The sequence below is a fragment of the Ptychodera flava genome, chromosome 15 (genome assembly GCF_041260155.1).
Source record: "Ptychodera flava strain L36383 chromosome 15, AS_Pfla_20210202, whole genome shotgun sequence".
Lineage (NCBI taxonomy): Eukaryota > Metazoa > Hemichordata > Enteropneusta > Ptychoderidae > Ptychodera > Ptychodera flava.
In genome coordinates this window covers 19,982,031-20,006,292 of record NC_091942.1, presented here as the reverse complement: position 1 = coordinate 20,006,292, position 24,262 = coordinate 19,982,031, and the positions used below count along the sequence as shown (strand labels likewise).

Sequence of the window (24,262 nt, the reverse complement as noted above, 5' to 3'; positions counted from 1 at the left end):
ATACAGTGGGAGAATTGTTAGACACAATTTGCTTCTCACACCGAATATAAAGGACGACAAAAAAGGAGAAATTTAAGAATCTCTGCTTCCAATCGTTTTATTGAAGTGTCAAACACAACCTTTATCTTAACATAGTCCCCCACCAAATGCAACTTACACAAAAGTCTACACGGTTCACAATCACAATATCAATATCAACAAACTGTTTACTAAAATGGACAATCTATATGAAACACTCTTTCCTTTGTACTCATAGAATGCTAAGACGGAAGTTGCAGTCTATAAAAAATAGTGTGTCACCCTATACGCGTAATATAATACCAAAGCAGTTAGGAAGGGATACGGCACAAATCGCGTTTCCACATTACTTTTGCGCCGAATATCATGGATCAGAAACATCCCTTTTTTCCTGACCTTTGCAATTTGTCTCTGGTTTGTCACGCGTCGTATAATAAGACGGGGTCCAACGCCGCCCAAACTGACTGGACACAGATCTTGTTAGACAAAGTTGTCAAGTACAAATTTGTTTTTTTGTGTTTTTTTTTGCATCTACTAATTTCAGTGCGTCTACAAGTTCAATTACACAACCTCAGCCATACAAGTACAGTTATTTATTGACCGGGAAAGTGGCAGGGGGAATTTTGAACCACACGTTTTTCTTTTTCTGTATTTTATTCATTACAAAAATTATCTTTAAAAACAGTGTACAAACGGAGTAACTGTTAAGTTATTACACTGGAAATGTAAGTTTAGTGGAGCATAGATGGCGATCGCACGGTTGACGTCTTTAGAAATCGTATCTTCTCCATGACTGTGTCAAAATACGTCACAATCGCCCAAACGAGTGTCGTTGTCAGTCGTTAATTCTAAAATATATGATGCATGGTGCAGGCAAACTGAATGTGACTATCAGCATTATTACGAACGTATCTACTGGCTGGAAGTCCATACGGAGGTAATTAATAAGTCATAGTCCCCCCTCGTGATGACACGTGACCCTTGCTCCACAATGGAGTGAATGCAATAAACCTGAATTGCTTCCTTGTTTCGTTTCTATTGTATCACTTCTAACAGTGGCACACTAACTCCTTTCATTTCATGTTATCTGTCACAACAAGTACAGGCAGGCAGATGGTAAAAAGATTGCGAGGTTTAAACTCTTCTTTGCGTTTTTTTTTTTAAATTTCAACACAAGCTACACTGCATATTGTTCAAGTACCGACATCCTTGGTTCAGACCCTATCGCAGTGCCGATCATACGGCACTTTAATTTTTCGCTGCTTGTTGCACGGTTGTTTCAAACTTGTGCAGCCAATGTCGATGAACGTCAAGGTTTAAGTAAGCCGTACTAGTAATTAATCATGGATAGTGGAATCCAGGGAACAGTTTAATTGGGGACCTGATGGTAGTAAGACATTTTTTATGATGTCATGATTTCATGTGATGGGCATCAGTCTACCCGAGTGTTCGGATGACAAAGAGCAGATTCAACCGCCCTCTATGGTTGACCCATTTTCAGTGTGAGGTTGCAGAAAAAAAGAGAAGTCACCTGACAAGAATGTTTATTCATGTGACACGCGGAAGTGTCGAGAGTTGCGTCGCGTCGACCATCGACCCTGGCAGTCAGTTGAGCAGCAGGCACATTTCGGGCTGGACTGACAACCCCCGCACACCTTTCAATAATGCTCCGTCTGTTCATCTTTGCCGTACTGGTCAACCTGGCCGTCGGGAAAGGTAAGCTCTTCCCAATCGCATGATTGCCTGCGCCGGCACTTGGCGCTGCTGCGAGCGCGACCTCGTATTGACGGCACATCATCAAAAGTAATCGAACTACTTCTCTCGGTGCTTTAGCATTTTCATCAGCCATCGTGTCTAGATTTTCGCGCCTTGCCGACGATGGAACTGTAAATTATGAATAAGCATTCCTCAGAATGAATTTTATGGTTTTATGGATATGACAGTTATATTGGCGTCTGGCGTTTTATCTGTGTGTACGTACCAAACCTGAACATAATTGCACAGGACGTACTGAACGTATCAAGGATACAGTCAAGTGTTTTTGACAAGGTGTTTGACGTTTTAAGAAGTGTTATGTCCTGAGCAGTGTTATACTATCAACCTGTTACCCCTAAACGTCGCCAAGTGATTCAGAGAGAGAGAGAGAGAGAGAGAGAGAGAGAGAGAGAGAGAGAGAGAGAGAGAGAGAGAGAGCACATAGTGAAAGGCCCATGAATGTCGGCAAATAATCAAGGCTGACAGACACTGTCAGAGGGACGGGGCCGCTAGCCAAGGTTATGAATCAATTAAAAAGCAGTGGAATAGATTAAGCTATTGCGAGACACTGTCAGACCTGGCACGAGCAACATAGAATGAAGAAATGATTTCCGTCTGAAAGGATAAGACGTACAGTCCTCAGAACTTCAACGGTGTGCCTGTGATTGTGAGTGTAGAGGGACTAAAGCTGTGTCGTGATTCAGTGTATGGGTAGTACACAGTAGAAAGAGTTCAACGGGTTTAAACAGCTGGGTATACTAGAGAGAGCCCAGTGGGTGAGGGTACAGCTTGCCACTTTCAGGTCGTATGAAGCCCCGAACAGATACTATGATTTAGGAGTTACTCTTTGAAAATCCAAGTCAAGGACAAACTGTATCGGCACATATATCGAGATAACCTCTATAAGCCCGATGTCAACGTTCTTATTGATCCAGATAGAAACATACGGTATCATTGATAGCTGACTTGTTGAAAGATAGTGCGTTATCGCTGGTCAGATTTGTTGACAAAAAGTCCATATGTTGAGGTCACTTGTATTCAGTAATTTCAAGTTGTAAATCTCCGACCCTATCCGTAGTAGAAATTTTGATATCTGCCTATTAGTGAAATTGTTCCCGTCAATTTTGATCCATTCTTTACGATATACCGCTGGTCTAGAATATCATAAAACCTGTTCTCGCCATGAGTACTTGTATCTATAGGTAGTATTAATTTTGATACCAACCTAGTAGTAGCACTGTTCCCGCCAATTTTGACCTATTTTTTATCATATGCTACCGATTTATTGTATCACAAAAATTTGGTTTGCCCTGTTCCCGCCAAGAGTACCCGTGATCATTTATGATTTTCTCGTATTTCCTTCCGTCGCACATCATCAATATACAAATATGTTTTGAGCAATGTTATGTTTTGCACGTCTCAGATCAGAATAAATGTCAATAAGCGAAAACAAGAAGTAAAAGTAGACAGTTGTTTTCAAATTGGAATGTAAACCTAGATAGTTGAATAGGACGTTCGAAACTTGGACGGATGAAGGATTGGAGCAGTCGCGCGCCATTGATGTCTTCGTTTGCAAAACAAAATGACAACAGACAAGGGGTTTAAAAGAGATTAATGTTCATCGAGACAAGTAACGCTCATAAAATAATCAACTACTTCCTTAACCTGCAGACGGAAAAAATTCACAAGCCTCAAATTTAAAGTTAGTACCATATCGATCCTGAAATATGTATCATCAGGCGTTAAGAAAAATATGGCTGTTTGTACTTTCTCGCTCCGTCTCGTCCGTTAAATTTTATGTTCATTGAACTTTAGTCAAGCACAGTCAGAATACACTACAAATGTACAAACACCCAGGGTAGGGTGATCAAGGACAGACATTACAAATAGAATCCCACACCCCAACGGGTTGGGATGGAATGTCTCACACGAGTTGGGGAATTCTGTCTCACACGAGCCGAAGGCGAGTGTGAGACACGAATTCCCCAACGAGTGTGAGACATTCCATCCCAACCCATTGGGGTGTGGGTTATTTTTCTCACGTCCCTCCAATATCTTTAAAAAATTGTATTTTATTGTGGTAGATTTATACTATCAAAAACCAGCACACGATTGCACTTGTTTCATTTGTATCATTCCGCAAAGAAAAATGAAGTTCCGTTCATTGATGAGCATATCAAACACGTTAAACATGTATATTACTGATATGGCTATTTGTGTTGTTGGTCAGCCACAAATTCTCCAGGTCATCTGAGGAAAATGTTGCGAAACAGCTCTGGTGGCCATCTGTTGATGACGTTGCGTGAAAGCTGTCGTCTGCTACAGCCTCGTGTGCAAATGGCTCGCTCATCGAAGTCTTTCGCTAACTGTATCGCTGTCAAGTCAGTTCTTCTCCAGAAATATGTCGACGAGCGAAAATAGCCGATAGGTTTGTAATGGCCTGAATCCCCCGTTACAACATAAAAGCGGTCATCCTCCGTGTATTTGTTGCCGACGCCGCGCTGACCGTACTCAAATCTAGAACAACCTGTTCACTCTGCGGTTCAGTCGTCTGTCCCCTATAGTGCCAGTTGTACATTACGCGATGTTCTATTCGTCAAATAATTCGTACAGAGAACTAGGCGCTGAGCAGAATTGACCAATCAACATACGTTTCACATACGAGGTGTTCGGTCGCGCAACAATACAGAGTGTGAGAACAAATTGTTCTCACACTGTGTTCTCACACTCCCAGCGCACTGGGGACGTGAGAAATTACAAATAAAACTCACATTGTTGCATGATAACAAATTGATAACGCCCTACAACTATTTAACTTCAAATTCTCGAGTGTCGTCCAGACTTCAAATACTCTTAAATTCTTAAATCTATTTTGTGGCATTTTTTTGAGTTTGAACTCAACAATGTAGGTCTGCTGTCCATGAGTGAATGCTTCGATCGACAGAAGTCGTTAACCAAGCAGGCGTGACCAGTTTTGGCAGTTTTCCCACATTTCTGCATCGGCTAAAAATGCAATAAATTGGGTTGCACACCATCAAACGCGAGTGAAGCTACAGACTCTGTAACTGAAGTGATGAAAAACAGTCAGCTGACTCAAACAGCGACAATATTCCTGCGATATTGAGTGACGTTAATATCGAGGGGTTAGATCGATCATAGCATATTAAGTGAAGTACAAACTGACAATCTTAGAATGGCAATATATGTACTTCGACAGTAGTTGTACCAGTAAGCTCGTTCAATTTATTCGGTATGTGCGCTTGCCACACCGAAGCCAATGCAATGATTCATTGCCGTCAACAGTGACGAATCAACAAAATCTCTGGTCCGATCAATGGTCAGCGAAAGGTTCGGCAAACAGAGGGCTAAGTCGGCCATCGCCGCAGATTTGTGCAACGCCTGGTGTCGATCTCGCGCCGTCGCTTAGCTCTCGCGGGTTGTTGTCATGGTAGTATTTCGTAAAGGTCTTGTGATTTTTACTGCAGCTGTAATTATACTGTTCACGAATAAACATTATAAACGAGTTGAATATCACGCGAACAAAGGAGACAATACAGCAATTATATGTCTGGCGCGTCGAAAGTTCACCTGCGAAGTCTTTGTCCGGTTGTGACATCAAAATGGGACACGAGGACCGAAAATCAACAATAGCGTTTCTCCTTAAGGTTCGAAACTGTCCCAATAATCCGCCAATTCAAGTGCTATAATAGTGAAAGCTGATAAGAAAGGGAGGTATGTTTGGACGATGAGAAACGGGGGGAAGTTCCACCTTGCCCGTAAGGAAGTCCCGAGCAAATATTCTTGTCACTGTCACCAAGGTGGGTTGCTATCCCTGTTGTCACCTCCGTGACTAAAAAACACTCGCCACCGAAACGATTATTGCCCGCAACACAGTAGGGGGAATGGCAAGTAAGATGACGCAAGACTTACCTGACTGGCAACGGTTCAAAGGTCACCTCTATTTCGACACGTGAAAGTGATTAAACAGAGACTTAATAAATGTTATTCAACAACAAGGAAGTGTTGTAACTGTACAAATATTTACACACACTTGATAAATTCTCAGATGTTAGAGATTAAACCATTCTCATTTCTTCTTTTTCCCCCATTTTTTTCAGCCCCGGTAAAGCAACTCGAATCCAAGACACGCATACCAAATGAATACATCGTCGCATTCGAAGGCAACATCACCGATGACGCTGGTAAGATTTCCAAAGAACGATGCCGTGATTTGAATTTAAATCCAGTCTTTGGAAGGGAATTATCCCTGGAAATTTCGGTTGAAGCTGGCATACGTGAACTTACTCGGTACATGGGGAGAAAGTCTCATGAACTCGACGGAAAAAGCCTGTAGTGAAATAAACACAGAAAATACTGCGCTTGTCACAGTCTCAATATGGGCATGGAGGTTTTTATGCTTCATGTCAGTTAAAACTTCATAAAGCAAATCACTGTTGTTATTGATTCAATGAATTTATGCGGCACATATTACCAACGCTGCTGAGCTCTGTGTGTGTATAGCCCGCAAAAGGGTGAAAATATACCTATTAAAGAGTTTACGGAATACTTCACTTCTATGTTATCAAAATCATGCATGTACAACACGTCAACTTTCACATTATCCCAGAGCTGTTCAAAATGAATTACCATTTTTTTTCCTTCACAGTTGTCAAACACCTGAAGCAGGTTCAGACAGTCTTGTCGCATAGCAACGAAACCAGGCCAACGCCCAAGCTGTTGAGCGAGTTCAACATGCAGAGTTTCAAGGGCTACGCTTTCCGAGGGCCAATGAGGTAACGCACCCATGTATCTAATTCAATGGCTACACATCAGTGAAATCGGCATCCGCGAGTATGGCACATGTATAGGACCTTCGCTATTGGAGATAGTATTCAAAGAATGTGTGTCAATCTGCCATCGTTTGATACAGTTTTCCATAAACAGTCCCAGTCACAACTGTATATCACTAATTTCTGTGAGGAATATAATTGCCAACATGTTACGCATTTCTTGCAACCACTGATTATCGTCGCAGTCTTAACATGAGTATCTCGATCAAACAGACGGCCGAGAAACAGCCTATAAAGATGTCCCGTAATTGATCAGATAGTAAATCTGAGCTTGAAAGTCCTGTCGAAAATATATCTATCGGCTAACTGTCTGTGTATCGTATAGAAAAGTATAAATCTTTTTTGTCGTTTTAAAAATACAAGTGACACAAACCAAGAAATAATACATCTGAATTGTTCTGTTTTCTAAACTAACCATTTTTTCCGCCCCTGCAGTGTAGTCGAGAAGATCCAGTACATGCCGGAGGTTGAATTCATCGAGGCCAATCAGGTACTGTGTGTGTGACGTCATACGTTTATCAGTCAGATCTTGAGTCGAGATCGATCAGCAACAGGCACATGCGCTTTTGCTACGTCAGGACAGACCCCAGGGATTGTCACATTGCAAATGGGAGTCACTTCAAAGCCGAAGAAAGTAACAAAGGCTGCGTTCGTGTCGTGATTATATCGGGCAGAATAAAAGTGCCCGATCTAAAGGTTATGACTTCGTAATTGATGTTTTTGTAAAATCACTTGGGTGATGCATTTTTCTTCGTCGTGTATGTGAGCTTGTTTGTGATTTGGGAGCTCAAACTCAAAAAGTCATACAACAGATCAGCGTGGTTCTTTTACACGTCCTTGCAAATAAGTTAGGATGATTATTTGATAATGATTGATTTATTGATAAAAGTTACCAATTTCCGAGCAGCATCACATGCTAAAAGGCACATTGCAATCGTCTACTAATGTGCAGTGGAGCGCAGAAGGCTGACAGAACAGCGCCTCCAGTGTCAAGAATCAGTACTAGTCCGACCTAAACATAATTTCATCAACATGCAGCACCATAACATTTGCACACTCTGACGCCACTTTAATTCCATTATCAACCCCGCGCAATACTTTCCTGTCATGCGCTCTCTTTGTCATTCTTCCACGATAGGGTATTTGTACAATATGCGCTTTTTCACAATGTTCTCCTGTGGCGTATGTGACTGAAATGTGGCCCACAAGCCTAGCTTGTCTATTTCTCATTGACACATCTCTCGCTGTATCGTGACGAAACATAAAGCGGTGTACTTTGAATGTATATACCATCCGGTACGTCGGCATGTTGTCAGTGACATAACACACGGTTGCATGCTTTTAAATCTATTTCTATGACAGTTTCATTTTTCCACTTCCCAAGCTTTGACGTCATGTGTCAATTCAATTGATTTCAGGTGTTTAAAGCTGTCCAGGCGGACTGCATCGATCAACAAGGGGCCACATGGGTAAGTTGATTGAATAACTGACAGGTATTATACCTATTTCCATTCGACAAAATACCTGATCTGACATGGCGTCCATTAGTTAGCCATCATGTAGCGAACGTAACTGACAAGATTCAATCACATACTTTGAATTGGCTATGATCATGTGTTGGTTCACACTTTCCTTACTCTCTTTGGTTACCGTGACCTTGACACTGTAATTACGTCACTGATTGTTTTATGTTTTTTAGGGTTTGGTCCGAACCGTTGAGCGTGATTTGTTTCTGGACGGAATTTACACATACGACGGTGAGTGAGAGCATGAATCGCTGTTTAGATTTGCAAGTTAATTTCATGTTTCTATTTCTGGTTACATCTACAACCATAAAGTGTAATGCGAATACAGGGAGGCCAGTTAAAGCTTGGAGCGTAGAATGTTCGAGAGTAAAGCAAATGTACATTAAGTAACTCAATACTTCAGCTGCTGCATAATTAGGCCTACACGGAACAGTTTCACTGACAAATCCGTAGATTTTGGAGAGGAAGTGTCGTTTGACGATAGCGGGAACGCAAACTTGTGTTGATTTATGTTGATTTTTGAAACGCAATACTATTTCCTTTTTTTCAGATAATGCGGCCGGAGAGGGTGTTGCCGCCTACGTCATCGACACGTAAATACTACTTATTTTTATTTTTTGTTTCATTTTTTATCAAATTGAGGCACCGTTTCTTGTTTGCTTGTAAATGACTTTCATCTCAACAGTCAGTTTAGGCTTGGTTTCACTTAGTATCCCTGGGTGTGAATTTAAGAACAGTGGTGTCGTAATTTTGTAACTGCTTTGTTCATCGCAACAGAGGGAGAAATAAGCGATTCACCAAAGTTTTTTTTTAATGACGTCATTATAAGTGGTGGATACGTCATCTATACATGTTCTCGTTCTTTTTTTAGCGGGATCTACACCCAACACAACGACTTTGGTGGCAGGGCAACATGGGTAAAGTATACCATTCCTAACCATAGTGTAGACCAACTCATACAGTCATTTAAACATACACAGTGTCACGTAGAAATACGTAATGACATACATTGTACAGACACAAGTTTTAATCAATGCCTCCTATCTCATGTGGCGGGGAAATGAAAATATATTTGCCCACTCCCCCCCCCCTCCTGAAATTGCTGCTCTTACCCGTTATTACAGTTACATTTGACGTTATCGACTTTTTTTGCCCTTTTGTTACCTAGGGAACGGATACGGTTGACGACCCCTCACCAGAAACCGATGAGAATGGACATGGTACTCACGTAGCTGGTGAGTTCTCATCAAGTTTTCTCCTCGCATGGTCCTTGGTGGCGCTGTTACTATAAAAGTTTGCGCCTGTCAGCCCACAAATCCTTGTTAAAGATTCAAGTGGACAAATGGTAGGGTTTGCCCGTATTCAGACGTCAAAATCCGCAAGTTTCGCCTTCTGTGTATTTCTTCCTATGTAGCAATACGGGTTTTCATAAGAATAGAAGTGGACTGGAGTGTGTTTGAAAATTTCAAAGTTTAAAAAGATTCCACCATATTTTTGTTCTCAGGTACAATAGGGGGAACCACATACGGCATCGCCAAGAAAGCAGATCTGATAGCCGTCAAGGTTTTGGACAGAAACGGAGCCGGATCTACCATGTAAGATATCGTATCAATTGTTCATTTTATTCTGTAACCTGTGACGCTGCAGTGTCACGCGATAGCTGGAAAATTGACTGTATCTTTTTATATTCAGTGCTTAAAGACAGGTGACGATGATACGCCAAGAATAATAACGTTACGGGCAAGTTCGTTCTTTAAAAGTTTTCTCGTTCATACTTCTACACGCGTGGCTGTATGTGAAACGAATCTACCATGATAAGAGTATGAATTTCGGGCGTCTTCGGTCAGATATGACGTTGTGGATATCATATCTATGTTGCTGTAATGGGCACACATCTTCACTCCCAGATCCGTTGTCAATGGAGTCCAATGGGTTGAGAATCACCATCGTGGAAAACAGACAAGCAACGCCGCCGGCTCTGTTGCAAAGTAAGTTTGCCGTTCATCGCTCAATCGTTTCTTTTAAGGTGAACGATGTAAACTGAAGTCGACAGCAAGTAAGGTATAGCACGGGTCTCGAAACTGAAAACCTAAACTTTTGTTCAAAGTTTCCGTAAGGTACCATTGCCAGTTTCCTTTCGAAAGTAAGAAATAAACACCGGGAGTCAACATGCAAAATCTGGTACAAGAGAAAGATATATATACCGGCAATTGATATTCAAAATGGCTGCCATCGATGTTTGACCTCTATGGGGAAACAAGTTAAAGTTTCGATTTTTCACAAAAAATAACCCGGTGGTTTATATATTTCTCCACAACATTTCAAATCAATCCTCACAAGAAGTTCACCCAGTTTACTTGCATCGAAGCGCGCGCGTACTACCGGTATTTGCACTGCAGTGCAATACCAAAAACATTATGCCATTCCTTTATGTTAATGAGTATTTACCAATCTTGACCCGGAACTATTTATGTTTGTAAACACAAAAAATGTCGTCTACAAGATTTCGTTTCACTTTGGTTCGATGCTCGTTATAGTAAAATGCACGACATTACTGATTAAAAACTACGACAAAAAAATTGCCTCTACTTATTATCGTGTCAGGATGATTTTTATTATCCGCAAGAGCAGTTTGTTTGTCAGCGAAGCCAAAACATTGACAACGGGCGACGTCCGTTTCTAGCTCAACGGTTGAATGGTGGACACGGTGCCGGTGGCCGTCATGCATCGAAACACGTAACTGCGGGTGCAGCGGAGCCAACTAAACAGTTAACATTTTCAGAGACGTTTTTGCCAGTAGTTTTCTCATCGGACATTCCCTGTTTACAATAAAAAGTCACTTTTACATGCAGTTTATTCTACGGTGCTTGTGTGTGCTACACCTATTGATAACAGAGACTGAGTGAGCGCTTGTGTGCCACGGTGAACACTGAAATTTGATCGTTCGACAAGTTACGTTTGCCGTATCTTACTCTTAAATTTCCCGTAAAAATCTTCAAACTGTTATTTGTATCGATCATTCAGAAGAATTTCGAGCTAAACATGTAAGAAACCGGGCACACACATAAGCTTGCACATGGAATATGTTGACAGGAAAAGTGAACTACCCACTTTTCAATGCAAGTAATCTAAGTGTAATTATGACGATGTTATTGTTCTATGTAAGCAACATGGCTATCAAGTCTTACTTCATTAAGGATATATATAACACTTTTTCATAATTCCTTTACAGTATGTCACTGGGCGGATCGTTTGCGTTAGCCATGAACTTGGCCGTTGTCAGCGCGATCAACTCAGTGAGTTCTTCTGTTTGCTTTTGATATTTCATAACACAACAGACAATATGGTTGATCAATAAACTGATCAAAATCCAGAAAGTGTTTTACGAGTTAAAGAAACTGCCTCTTTAACCAAAGTCAGGTGTTAGTTAGAGGGACTCTAGTTGTAGTTAAAGAAACGACGATTGTAGATTGAGTTCAAAGTTGACGACGCCCTCAACGTCACTTTAGCGCATCTCTGTGTTGGTTACATTTTATCGTTATGACACTCAATTTCCGCTCATTACATGCAAAGTTTTGAGTCTGTGTTCGTCAACCTTACACCTCATAACAATTACCTCTTAATCCAAATGTCACTCTCAGTCAGTTTAATAGAATTAACCAAAGACTTTATCGTTTATTAAATCATTTTCTTTTACACCCAGGGAGTCTCTTTCGTCGTTGCTGCTGGCAACGCGTATGGTGCAGATGCGTGTGATGATTCTCCTGCAAGTGTCGAACAAGCGTAAGTGATAAAGATGTCATTTATTTTTATTTGTCTCTAGAATAAGTATTTATAGTATTTTACAGTCTTTGCAATATAGCGTATATGTATGTATGTATGTATGTATGTATGTATGTATGTATGTGTGTGTGTGTATGTATGTGTGTGTGTGTGTGTGTGTGTGTGTGTATGTATGTATGTATGTATGTATGTATATATGTATGTATGTATGTATGTATGTATGTATGTATGTAAGTGTGTGTGTGTATGTATGTATGTGTAGGTAGGTGGGTGGGCTGGTAGGAAGGTTCGCATATAGGTTTGCAGGTGCGTATGCTATATCTGTCTCCTTATCATATGTTATCATCAAAATTACTATCTATTAATCGCTTTGTCTTTTTATATCGAACCACATCATTCTGTTTTAAAGTATTATCTCATTTGCACAATTATGCGATACAATCAAAGTGTTTTTTCTATCCAAATGAAATTGAATGTGTTGAAAGTCAAATTTTGTTAAGTGATCAAATGTTACGATTTATTCTGTTTCACTTTTCATTTTCAGAGTGACGGTCGGCTGTTCGAACGACCAGGACGAGTTCTGCGTATTTTCCAACGCTGGGCAGTGTGTGAACATACTTGCACCGGTGAGGGCGCTACGAAAAACGGTCGTGTACAGTTTTTGAAAAAAGCAACGTGAACTTAAACCACCTACTAAGATACCGTTAATTTTTCATGTGGTGTAGGCCTAAATCTGCATGCAAATTCATTATTTTCAGATGTGCAGTATGAATTGCATCATAATTCGAGACAGCTCGAGCATTGCCCTTATAATTATTCAAAGGCCAGCGTGGTTGATCAGTAATTCGGTTCTACAGACACAGTCACTGTGGAATAACAGTTTAGGTACGAAAAAAAGCAAGACTTGGGTTTTTTGGTCGTTTCTTGAGCAAACATACGTACATCGCACAATTATCATTTTCTCCCGATAAGCTTTAAACATAGTTAACGAGGTATAACGAGAATTGGCTGACTTTTTCAGGGAGAAGGCATAACATCTGCGTGGATCAACGGACCATTCTCCGACAACACTATCTCAGGTATGGTCATACTTTTAGCACTAGTTCGTTCATCATCCGCGTCATTGGTAGCTCATTGGTTCTTTTGCTGTCGCGTAAATTCGAAGTGAAAATGATTTCATTCAAGGTAGTATGTGCCTGGAAAGTGAAAGAATTAAAGTTTTGCACAAACTTCCATCAATGAAATTTTCGACCATTCTCTTACTAAATCTAGAATAAAAATCACGAGTCAACACGCAAACTTTGATACTAGAGAGACAAATTGTCTATAACATTTACCGATATTTGAAACTCAAAAGTAGCTGCTATCCTTGTGGTTAGCTCTATTGGGGAATTATAAATTTTTCGATCTTCGAAAAAATGAGGCCGTGAAAACGTTGCTTACCCCGAGAGCTTTAAAAATGAGCATGCACAAGCGGTAGACTAAAAATATCCAGAAGCAATTTGAGGGTCCAAATATCTGACCTCGAGGCACGTTCTTACTTAAACGGAGAACCGCTATATGTTACCCCTGATTTTAGATTCATATCATTATCGAATAACATAATCTGAAAATCGAAAATGTCAGTGATAAATAAAGGTACACGGTCACCGGAAATTTGCATATTCCGTATATGGTAAAGGGGACGGGGCTTAGCGTACTACCCCGTAACACCTGTAGCTGTCGGTACACCATATTTGATACGTCAAAGTTCATGCAGACGACACTACTAAGTATGCAATGGCTTGGTCGTGTGGGGGCGCCCTTTTTAAAAAGCGGCCACCCGCGTAAATCTGTGATTGGCTTTTAAAAAACAGGTGACCGAATACCTTTAATCGAAAGAGGCAAGTAGGGTAAGTTGAATGGAAGGGTTCTATTCAATTCACCCCACTAAGCAGGTGTGGGTAGGTTATTGTTAGACATGAGTCCTCACATTTTTACATACATTTTAAGTAGACTTGTAAGCAAATCTACTGGAAGGTCTTGTAACACGTGACTGTAAAATATAAAATTTAGTACGCGCAGTTCAATTTATGTAAACCACACTGAGGCAACGTGGGGTGCTGCTTATATTACTGCCCTCAGTGACGAAATCCGTAATGTATTCGCCTACGTTACTGTGCATTTATCTGCAATTTCCTCTTTTCTTAATCAACATGTTTTCATCAATTTCGTCCTCCCAGGAACATCAATGTCAAGTCCTCATGTGGTAAGTAGCCTATGCAGTTCTGAAAATCATCTGCGCTCGCCCCATCCCTTTGAAGTTGTCACAACCCTAAATTCGACGAAAGCTTTTACTCTAGTCCAGGATTATCCTTCCAATGCTTATAGGCACAGTCTTGTGGTAATGATATAAAACGAACACACTACCCAAGAAAAACAAACAAACAAACTATGAAACAAACAAACAAACAAACAAACAAACAAACTATGAAACCTTAACTATATCGGTTTTGTGTAACCTCCGACCTCCTCACCTTCTGACATACTTATGGCGACTGTGACACGTGAACTTATCATTGGTTTGTCTTTCCTCCACTGCAGGCGGGCGTTGCGGCGAAATATATCAGTTCTCTGACGAGTACCCCCACACCCAGACAGGTGCAGAATTGGCTTGAAGACAAGTAAGATACTACACTTAGATGTCGTTTTTTTAAAAGTCGATATCACATCATCACTCAGCAGATGAATCACAACTAAAGGTGTTTGTGAATATGTACAAAAAGACTTGCAATAACTATGTCGAATTCAGTTGTGATCTTGATTTAATTGTTTTGGAAAAAAGCTGATGATTAATAGAAGTTTAGACGTTTTGCTATTTGATTTGCCTCTCACTATTTGACAAAACATCTGCCTCTGTATTGCCCCGCACTTGGCCGCACGACTGCAATTTCGACATTAAACTTTCTGGCGCGAGTTTATAATCTTAACCATCATGCTCTCTAATATTATGTAATCCCGTTCTGTCGCAGCGCCACCAAAGAGAAGATCACAAGAGTGCCAACAGACACGCCCAACAACCTCGTCTTCATGGAATGTGTCTAGAACCCACGTCCGCAGCGACAGCGAGGCCAGAGTAAACGAAGAATGAACTGTTATTTTTATACTCGGATTTACAAGAGATTTAAAAAAAACCGGAATGATATTTACAATCAACAATCTACCAGATCATCAAACGCCGGCATTGGCAGCTGAAAAAGCAAATGCAAATTTTCTAAAACACATTTGAGGGTCTACATTCCTGATTTTAAATTGTACACTATACAAGGTAGGACCAAATGTGGACCAAATCACACAGAAAACAAGTTGCAATTTATTGTAGCGCATACTCAGATAAAAGTTTTTAGACCTGAGTTAAATATTGCATGAACAAAAAATGTTATTAATCTTGATCACGTAATTCCACTCAATAGTATAGGCAGGTCTCTTATTTGAGCTTGTGTGATGCATCGCACTTCAAGTGTCTTTTCTCGCTTTTTACAAACAATAGATTTCTAACTAATTTTTAATGAAATTACCATGCGAAAGCGTAAGAGTCTGACAATATCATGTAGAATTTCGGTCAATTATAAAAGAGACGCTTGAGCCGAGTGAACGTAAATATATCGGCAAGTCTTGTTTCATAGCTGAAATCTTTCTAGGCATTTTTTTTACACTCGCCAGAAATGTGAATCATTCAGCGGAATGTTTCAAGAGTAGTTTAAAAAGAGTAGTTTGTATTATTTTGCCAGAAAGACACAATTCACAAAAACACATAGAGAAATGAAATGTGTTAAGCAGTTTACGCCTGTTATGTCATGTTATATGATAATGGAAATGTGTGTCTCAATCTAAGATAGGGCCACCAACACTCAGCTGTTGCGCTTGCGCAGATCATTTCTAGTAAGCACAGACGCACATAGGCCAAAATAGTGGGTGCCGTAAAATGAGCAGATGTACTGTAATATCAAAGTCTCTCCGTACCATGGTTCAGGAAAACATGCAAATTAAAACACATTTTGTTCTGCCCACAATCCAACTTTCTGACTCAAAATTGTGAAATACGATTGGGCATATTTTGATTCAGGTCTTTGGTAATTATATTTTCACATCTTATTACATAAAATTGAGATTTTTTGTACTTTATCAACAAATCACTGTGACAAGGTTACATGTTATCTGCTGTTCAACAGATTTTGCTGTCACAGTGTTAACGAAATGGTAATACTCTCAGTAGGAACCAACTTAACAAAACTTACACCAATTGTCATCGGGTGTGTGGAGACACTGGTGTCTGAGTGAATCGTATGTGAGTAGGATTTTTGTTTCAATGAATGGCCTTCAGATATTTTTGAACGATGGTGTATTTTTTGTAACGAAAACTAAACAATAAATAACCAAGACATTTAAAAGTTAAATTAGTTACTGTTCTATTATATTAAGTGAAGTCAACCTTTTGTGAACTTTACAGTTATTGTTTTCCGACGTTGATTCAGTCAAAAGTACTTCAAATATTACTATCAAATATTTCTTTTTTGTCAAATTCTTCATACGAATTCTATCCTATATCTGTGTACAGATTTCCCACAATCATAACAATGGGTGACGACGTTACTGATTACAAATGTATCGTGTTGATTCAAGGCATTGTACATTTCTCGCGAAATTTCGACGAATGAAAACAAAATAAGGTCAGATTAATGTAAGCGGCAACGCTTTCACACGACTTGTTGATTTTGCAGCACGTCGAGCGCAAGACTCAATGTCACTGGCTATAACAGTTGCGCACCTGTTGTGCAAATTAACAGATATGTCTTGTAAAGAAATGTGAACAAATGTACCATAGGCCAATCAATGACAACTGCACGGGACCGCTTTAGGCCAATTCGTGATTCGAAGAACTGAAAAGTCTCAACACATGGGAACCAAATTTTTTCAGTACTCTGTGCAAAGAGCGCTAGAACCCAGCTTCCCACCACAAACTTAAGGTATGGTACGCGCCCCGAAATTGAAAGTCTGAAACTTTTGCTCAAACTTTCCTCAGGAGACTATAAACAATTCGATTTCGAAATCAAGAATAAAATTCAGGGGTCACTATGCATAATTTTGTGCTAGAGAAACAAATTTCCCAACATTTACCGTCGCCATCCTGTGTTAAGTCTAGTAATATTTTCGATTTTCACGAATAATAAGTTTACTTACTCAGAGAGCTTTAAGATGAGCCCCCTCAAGTGGTTGACTAAAAGAGTATTGTAAAGGTTGGAGAGTCCGAATATTTGTCCCGTGGCGCTTTTTACCTTAATGTGAACATTTGTGGCACAGCAGACGGGGTACCCATATTTTTGTTGGTCTGACTTCGTGTGCATTATCAGCAGAGGGATAGCTTGTTTCCAAAGCTCTTTGATCTGAGATACGTACAAGCTGTCTTTGCTAATCGTAATTTCGTTGGTTCTGTTACATTAGTAGAAACACTGATGTCGGAACATGGAGTTTTAAACGAAAGACTGACACCTTTTAACCATCCACAAGACCAAACTATGTTAGTGTGCACTGAAATTCACACCTTTAATGCGACAGAAATTAAAGCAAAGACGAGTCAACATAATAGTGGACGAAAAAAAAATCGAATTTTATGAGAAATGACTGGCGAAGTATCAAGGAACTATCTCAGTATGGGTTTGTTGCAAAATTACAGTTGAGCTGTCGATTACTGTCACGTGACGACAAAAAAAGGCACGAAACTCTGTTTTCGAAATGGGTCTAGTGTGCAGAAACATGTATTTCGGTCGTTTCTTGCGTATACCAAACTGCCGCACATAATTGAAATATGTGTATCATATACCTACATTCACGTGCCTGTGTAAAGCTATGGAAGAAAGCGCCCTCAGATCCGTGCATTTTTTTTACGTATCACGCCCCGGCCCGGTGCCCAAATATGGGCAATCGCGTGCATTTCTGAACTATTTCGATTCTGGTTACTACGCGCGTTGCTATTCGCAAAGGTTCCAGCACGAGATTAGGAAAACGTCTGCTCGCTCAGATCGTAGTTGCGCGTGGCGACAGTGGAGCCGTGCAGGTGACATCGGCTTTTATTTCTAAATTCTAGTGAAATCCTGTGTATACTAAGTGCGTGCCTGTTCAGTATAAATTACCAGAAACTGACAACACGCTTTTGTCTTTCTAACACCTCGATTTCAGCCTTGATCTCTATTGGTCACGTACAATACGGCTGAATACGGATGTTGCTTTGCGCGTTCTAGAATTCTGCAGGTAAACAAATGATGTCATTATGTATGTCAATCCGCGACGGGAAGCGGTCATCGTATTTCTGAAAAACTGACACAATGGCGATGAATTTTTGATATCGCACGCATTTTTATCTCCCAAACAATGTTGAATATTATGTAAACTACATATTTACCATTTCATGAGGTATATGATAAAACCTTTACGGCCCTGATACGGCTTTTGCGGCCCTTGGTCGTACGGCGTACGGGCACTCGCACGCTCGGGCCCTTCCGCCGTACGACCTCGGGCAGCAAAAGCCGTATCAGGGCCGTAAATATGAGTAAATACTGAAATATCGTGAAAGTGTTGCATTCTTGCTTACCACGCCCGCAAGAATAATTGGTATGATGCATGAAAACATAGACAGTAGCTGTGATTATAGCTCTCACATATCGTGTCTCTATTGAAGCGGTTTTTGTAATTGGCTAAAATATGTACATATTGTTGGTTAACATGTGTGTTTAGAGGGTAAATGGAAGTTTAAAAACAGGAACTAACATTTCCTCATAGTATTACTCGCTCTTCTTTTCTTGTCTGACACTCAAGTGCAAAATAGTTTCACATGACACTTTTTTCCTTGACGATCCCTCACTGTCAATTACACATGTCAGTCATTATTCTCTTGAGTCTCATCAAACTTGTGGGTCTTTTTTTACAAAATTAACTCAATCATTTTCTCGTACTCGTCTTTTAAAAACAAACCGTTTTCAAGTTACATCAATGAAAGTAACCAAAACAATGTATTCACTGCTTTGAAAACAAAAATACCTGGCGCCAAATGATCCACCGTGGTAAACAATGCCAAATATGCGAGCGATGGAGTGCCTCTATTGATAAAAGCCCAGCTATCGTGGTCACCACTGTGAAATTGACATCATTACCACGAATTTGTGGTCAATTTCACCCCTGTGAGTTCCCCGTTGCGAAAGCGCGCTAACTAAGTCGCGCGAGACAACACTCGCTTGTCCACAGCCTTTATTTTCTGTCATCGAAACTTTGCTTGTTCTTTTTTCGTGAAAAAAATATCGCTACTGTTGACCGGAAAGCGAGGGTAATACTAGCTTACAAAAGAATCAAGCGAGTGGTTTAGTTGACAAAATACTCGTAAGTAATAAGCGGTGATAATATGACCCGCCTGTGTCAGTATCGGCGTACAAATTATTTAATTTCATCGGCGAAACGCGATGTAAGACATGGTATTGGGTGCTCATATACATGTAAATTGAAGTTGACAAGAAGTGCGTGTTTTCACAAGAACGCATTTTCCCATGCCGGCCGGCAATCCTAGACGGAGGTCGCACCGAGCAGGTGAGCCGGGTCGAGTTACGGAGGAGACCAATGGAGGAGACCCGTATGTACCGTTCGCGGTAAGGTTTAATACCTGGCCGGTGGCGCGCTATACCGTAGGACCTCGACTTGGGTCAGAGAAGCAGGAATTGCGGTAACCCAAGCCGCTTTGTAATTAATGCGAGTGGATGGGGAAGACAGGCGAACCATTTCACCCCTGTCCTGCCTACCTGTACAGCCCGATGTCCAGCCTATCATGGAGACAGCAAGACAGACAAATGTTTATATCTACGTTTGTTCAACTTCGACTGTTTATTTTTCTTCAATCTGATTATACAGTCATGCATCACCTATGTAAATGGTTGGCGACTTCTTCATCAATAATGGCTGCACATTGCCAACATGCTAAAATACAACACCTGTTAAAAATCTATACAAGAGCTGTAGGTTAATAGAGGTTCCCCGCGAGATTTGAGTTCGAAATATTCGACAGCTGTGAAAAAGAGAACATCCATGCATCTGTTTAAAGTGATGTCGATGAATTCCTCTTTTTTTCCCTGCTAAACGAAGTGAAAATTAATATTATAAATCTTGTTGCGGCTCCAGACCTGAACACGCGTTGCGCGTGATTTCACAACTGTTCGTGACGTCAGAGTCAGTGGAGTGTGTTTACATGTAAGCACATTCTGAAATACTTCCATTTGTTTCACCTTGATTGGTTTAATACCTGCCACTTCTCACCTTCTTGACTTCGCCAAGGAAATCAGTATTTAGTCCGTTACGTTGCCGTGCTGTGTACGATTGTCCTAATAGCTATATGATTCTGTCTGGGTCAAATTTATTATAAGAGCTTGCTTCTTACCATAAAAGTTCCTTGAAACTTATAAAAGTATCACAAAGTGTGCAATGATTAATCACGACACTCGAGAAAAGTCGAACAACTTCATTGGAATATGTTTATTGATTTTGGCACCGTAACGATATTTACACCACTGGAGGCAAGTTTTTGTTGCTAAGCAATATTCGTGATATTGACCGACAGCCCAAGAAAACCCTATATTGTAGTTGTACACACTGACATAAGCGTTCTCACTAGCACTTTAATAGTTACCCCCTGTCTCTTTAGAAGACTTTGTGTATATTTTACTGGAACGATCTTGATAGAATTTCACTAGTCAACTTCTCAAAATTCATCTTCGGATTATGCCTACAAAGGTCGTCTTCGAAAAGTCACATGTCATAATCTTAATTCTCTCTGCAGAAGAGAAAGAATCTTCGAATGAAAGAAATAAGATCAGTTATTTCAAATTACTCCGAAATCTACCCTCAATTTGAATATAAAGTTTCGAAATGCGAAAATATCAATGAAAATAAAACCGATCACACCTTTCATGGACTTCATATATGGGAATATTAAATAGCAATGGTTCAAACTATCAAACCCTTGGAAAGTATTGCTGAAAGTCGAAATCCTATTAATAACCTATATTACAAATTTCCCTATTCAGAAATTATATTACTTACATCACTTATATCGTTTAAAGTGAAAAAACGACTTTAGTTGCCTATACGTTTAACATTGCGTGCGAGTTTTTGTGATTTCAAAAATGAACAACACTGATTTGAAGTGATCTGAAATAACTACTATGTTGCGTCCGTGTGACTTTTTGTCGCGTCAATGTGCCAACTGGGTTTTTTTGGCGATGGTAGGACGTTAACGCGTTTTACAATCTTTTAGTATTTTACATTTCATCTGACGTAAGACGTCGATTCAAAGGGGTAACATGAAGCGGTCGACGACCTTGTAGACGAATCATCATATTTCATAATACACAAACTCCCAGGAACTTTAGTTCTAAAGTCTCTCCGTTGAGATTACGAGTCACAGCTTACTCAGAAATATTATTCTGACTATATTCCGAGACTCTACTCGACAACGACGGCGACAGCGTTTACGTTTCCAGTGAAAACAATTTCCCTGGAGAATGATTTTGAGGAGAGATGTCGAATTATCTACAAATGTCAACACATGTATGTGGGACACGAAGGTGTTGCTCTTGTATATTGGTTTTTGTTGTTTTATTTTGTTTTTTGTTTTTTTCAGACAAACGAGGGTCTTCATGTCATTGTTGGAAACCGTGGTACATACTGTGGTGACCACATCAAAATTATCGATGCATAGGGAGTTTGTGAATATTATTAACGCCAGTGTTCCTCTGCGATTAGACGCACTGTATACTCATTGAAGTTTCTGTGAGGGCGGATTTCAAACTGTTTACCGGACTCATCTAATCTAAGCCAGTGCAAGTATCAGTCCAAAGTGTCTAATTAAAGACTCTCTGTTCTCTAATTCGATATTACACCGCCAATGCACTTGCACACCGATTTTTAAATTCACTGTAGCGTTTTTGTTTGTTTGTTTTTTTCACCAGCAAGATTAGGCAAATGAGACTGCGCAATTTGGCACTTTGTATAATTCTGTGATGAACCTCGTGGATTTTTTTTTCAGAAATTTCCCATCTCCCACTTCCAAGTTAGCTTCAACCCCACAACGAGTCTTTTTAGTTCACCTACTGCTACTGGTACTGCAATCGTGTGTTCTGGTGGGAGTTGCGGTTTAGTGTAAAGCAGTTTCGGAAAATTTGAAAAAGAAGAAACCTGGAACTCTCCAAAAATAAAACTGCGGAATTGAAACCTAGTTGTCACGCTCCCTTCACAGCTGTTCAATTTGTAATCATTTCGTCTCTCCAGTTCATTGCCACGTAACCAGAGAGGCCTTTCAAAAGTCTAAAGTTTCATCCGATACAAATTTTGAAACATGTTGACAAAAAGGCTTCTTCCCACTTTATTGCTATTTTTTGCTAGATTTCTCAGGCACAATACCGGCCTTCTCTTTTAAAAGCATCGCCAGGTATATGTTTCTGTTAGGGTTGAGTTTAGCCATTGTCAGCTCGCCCGTGTGGCTTTCACACGACGCACGGATTGCAGATCCGTAGCTACATGTAACGTTGAAGTATGTACATTTCACTTTTGTTTATTGTGTTTGTGTTTCTCGGTGGTGGATCAGAAAGCTATCGCGTGTCGAGGATGAAACTTTAATTAAAGTTAATGTTACGCGATGCCGTTCGCCGCTATTTGTTTCTTCTTTATTTTCCACATTCAGTTCTGGCGTGCATGCACAGACACTGAGTAAGACCAAAAAATTGGCGATAGAAAGAAAAGTATGTACACAGTTCACCTTTGCTGGGAAGTATGGGAAAATAGGAAGTTTACATTGCCGTATATAACAAATTGATGGTCTTTGGAGACGACCAAGACTTGAATGAGTTTCACAGAAAACATGTCATGCGTGTTCTGACACTGACCCGGTGGAGGTGAAGTGACGCGCAAACATTGGTAGAGTGGGCGGAGGCAGTTGCCGAGGCGACGTCAACCTCACGTTAACTTCATCCTTGTCGACCATCGTCGCGCTCTTTCTTCTCTGTTGGCAAGTTCCCATAAATATTTCGTCGTTTCGCGCAGATTAATCCAATTTGGACTGTTTTGAGAGAGCCATTGAGGTAGGTTTACTGAACGAATTCCTGAAACGCAGAGCGTGCCGGCAACGAGTGATTGGCACGAGAAAGACAAACATGCGAGTCACCTCAGCGGGGAACCGGTCTTGGGAGAGGGGCTCCTCGTGTCCTGAAGCCGACAGGGGACAATCGCTATGGCTGAAAGCCGCCGAGCGTGGCTACTTAAACACGGCTGATGTACTCGAGAGAGGCGGAGAGATGGCCCGACTGCGGAAACTGGTGACCCCTCGCAAACCTCCGCATTTGCTCCGGTATTTAGCCAGTTGTTTACCTAGCGACGCACAACTAATGAGAAAATAGCTGCCGAATAACTGTCAAGTTTTCGCTCCGTGTGTGCGTACAGAATCGCTCGATACCAACGTTGCGGAACAGGGCAGCGGGCAGAAAAGGAATACTTGCGGAAACTCGATCGAGGGCTTTGTTCATTTGGGAGCCTTTTAGGCCAATATCTGATGCCAATCTACGGCTGATCACGGCTCGAGTTGCTTCCCCTGGGTGGCCCATGCTACCGTGCATTGTCCCCGCCAGTGTTAATTTTTTAATTGGGTCTGGCAACAAAAACTATCAATTTTGTTTTGCTTTTTTGTTGAGATCGGCCTACGGATCGGGTTTCATTTAAAACCGTTTAGGAAAAGCTGCCTCCCCTCCCCTTGCGTTGGTGATCAGGCTAAAGGAGTAATCGGGTTAAGTGGCTTTGAACTTCGCTTGCGCTGTCAGAGAAAAGTGCCAACTCACGATATCTCGCGTGACATGGCATTCTCCCTGTAATTTGAATAAAAGTGAAAAAACAAGCATCGATATTGTATTTTAGATATGGCTTGAATTTAACAAAAAAGAATTACAGAAAGTTTCAATTTATGAATACCTCAAATAAGTGTTCACGACTGATAAGTGAACAGGGTGCCCCCCACACATATTTAGCTGCATGGTGTAGACGCAAATAGACATGGTAGAGTGACAAGCTACCTGCTATACGTACACGGTATCATGTGCCCTAACTGAAACTGCCCCGCCAACCTGAATAGAAAGTACAGGTGTTCCTCGGGGAGCCCACAATTATAGTTAGTGTATCCTTTTGCCCCCTGAGGACTATTGGGAGAGTCGATACGCGGTAGTAGTGATGGATGGCGGGTAACCCATACATTACAAGGGCGTCACAAGC

General features: G+C 40.7%; 1 protein-coding gene across 1 annotated transcript; it reads left to right on the top strand.

The window, feature by feature from the left end:
* The first annotated feature begins 1,542 nt into the window (after nt 1-1,542).
* LOC139151459 (uncharacterized) lies at nt 1,543-16,368 on the top strand. The gene is made up of 18 exons (XM_070724284.1): nt 1,543-1,734; nt 5,892-5,975; nt 6,440-6,566; nt 7,059-7,113; nt 8,042-8,092; nt 8,323-8,380; nt 8,700-8,742; nt 9,021-9,066; nt 9,318-9,384; nt 9,654-9,744; nt 10,057-10,137; nt 11,382-11,445; nt 11,853-11,932; nt 12,477-12,558; nt 12,954-13,011; nt 14,155-14,180; nt 14,516-14,595; nt 14,944-16,368. Exons 1-18 carry the CDS (start codon nt 1,683-1,685, stop codon nt 15,014-15,016), a joined length of 1,218 nt encoding a protein of 405 aa, XP_070580385.1. The 5' UTR covers nt 1,543-1,682; the 3' UTR covers nt 15,017-16,368.
* Nucleotides 16,369-24,262: the final 7,894 nt, after the last annotated feature.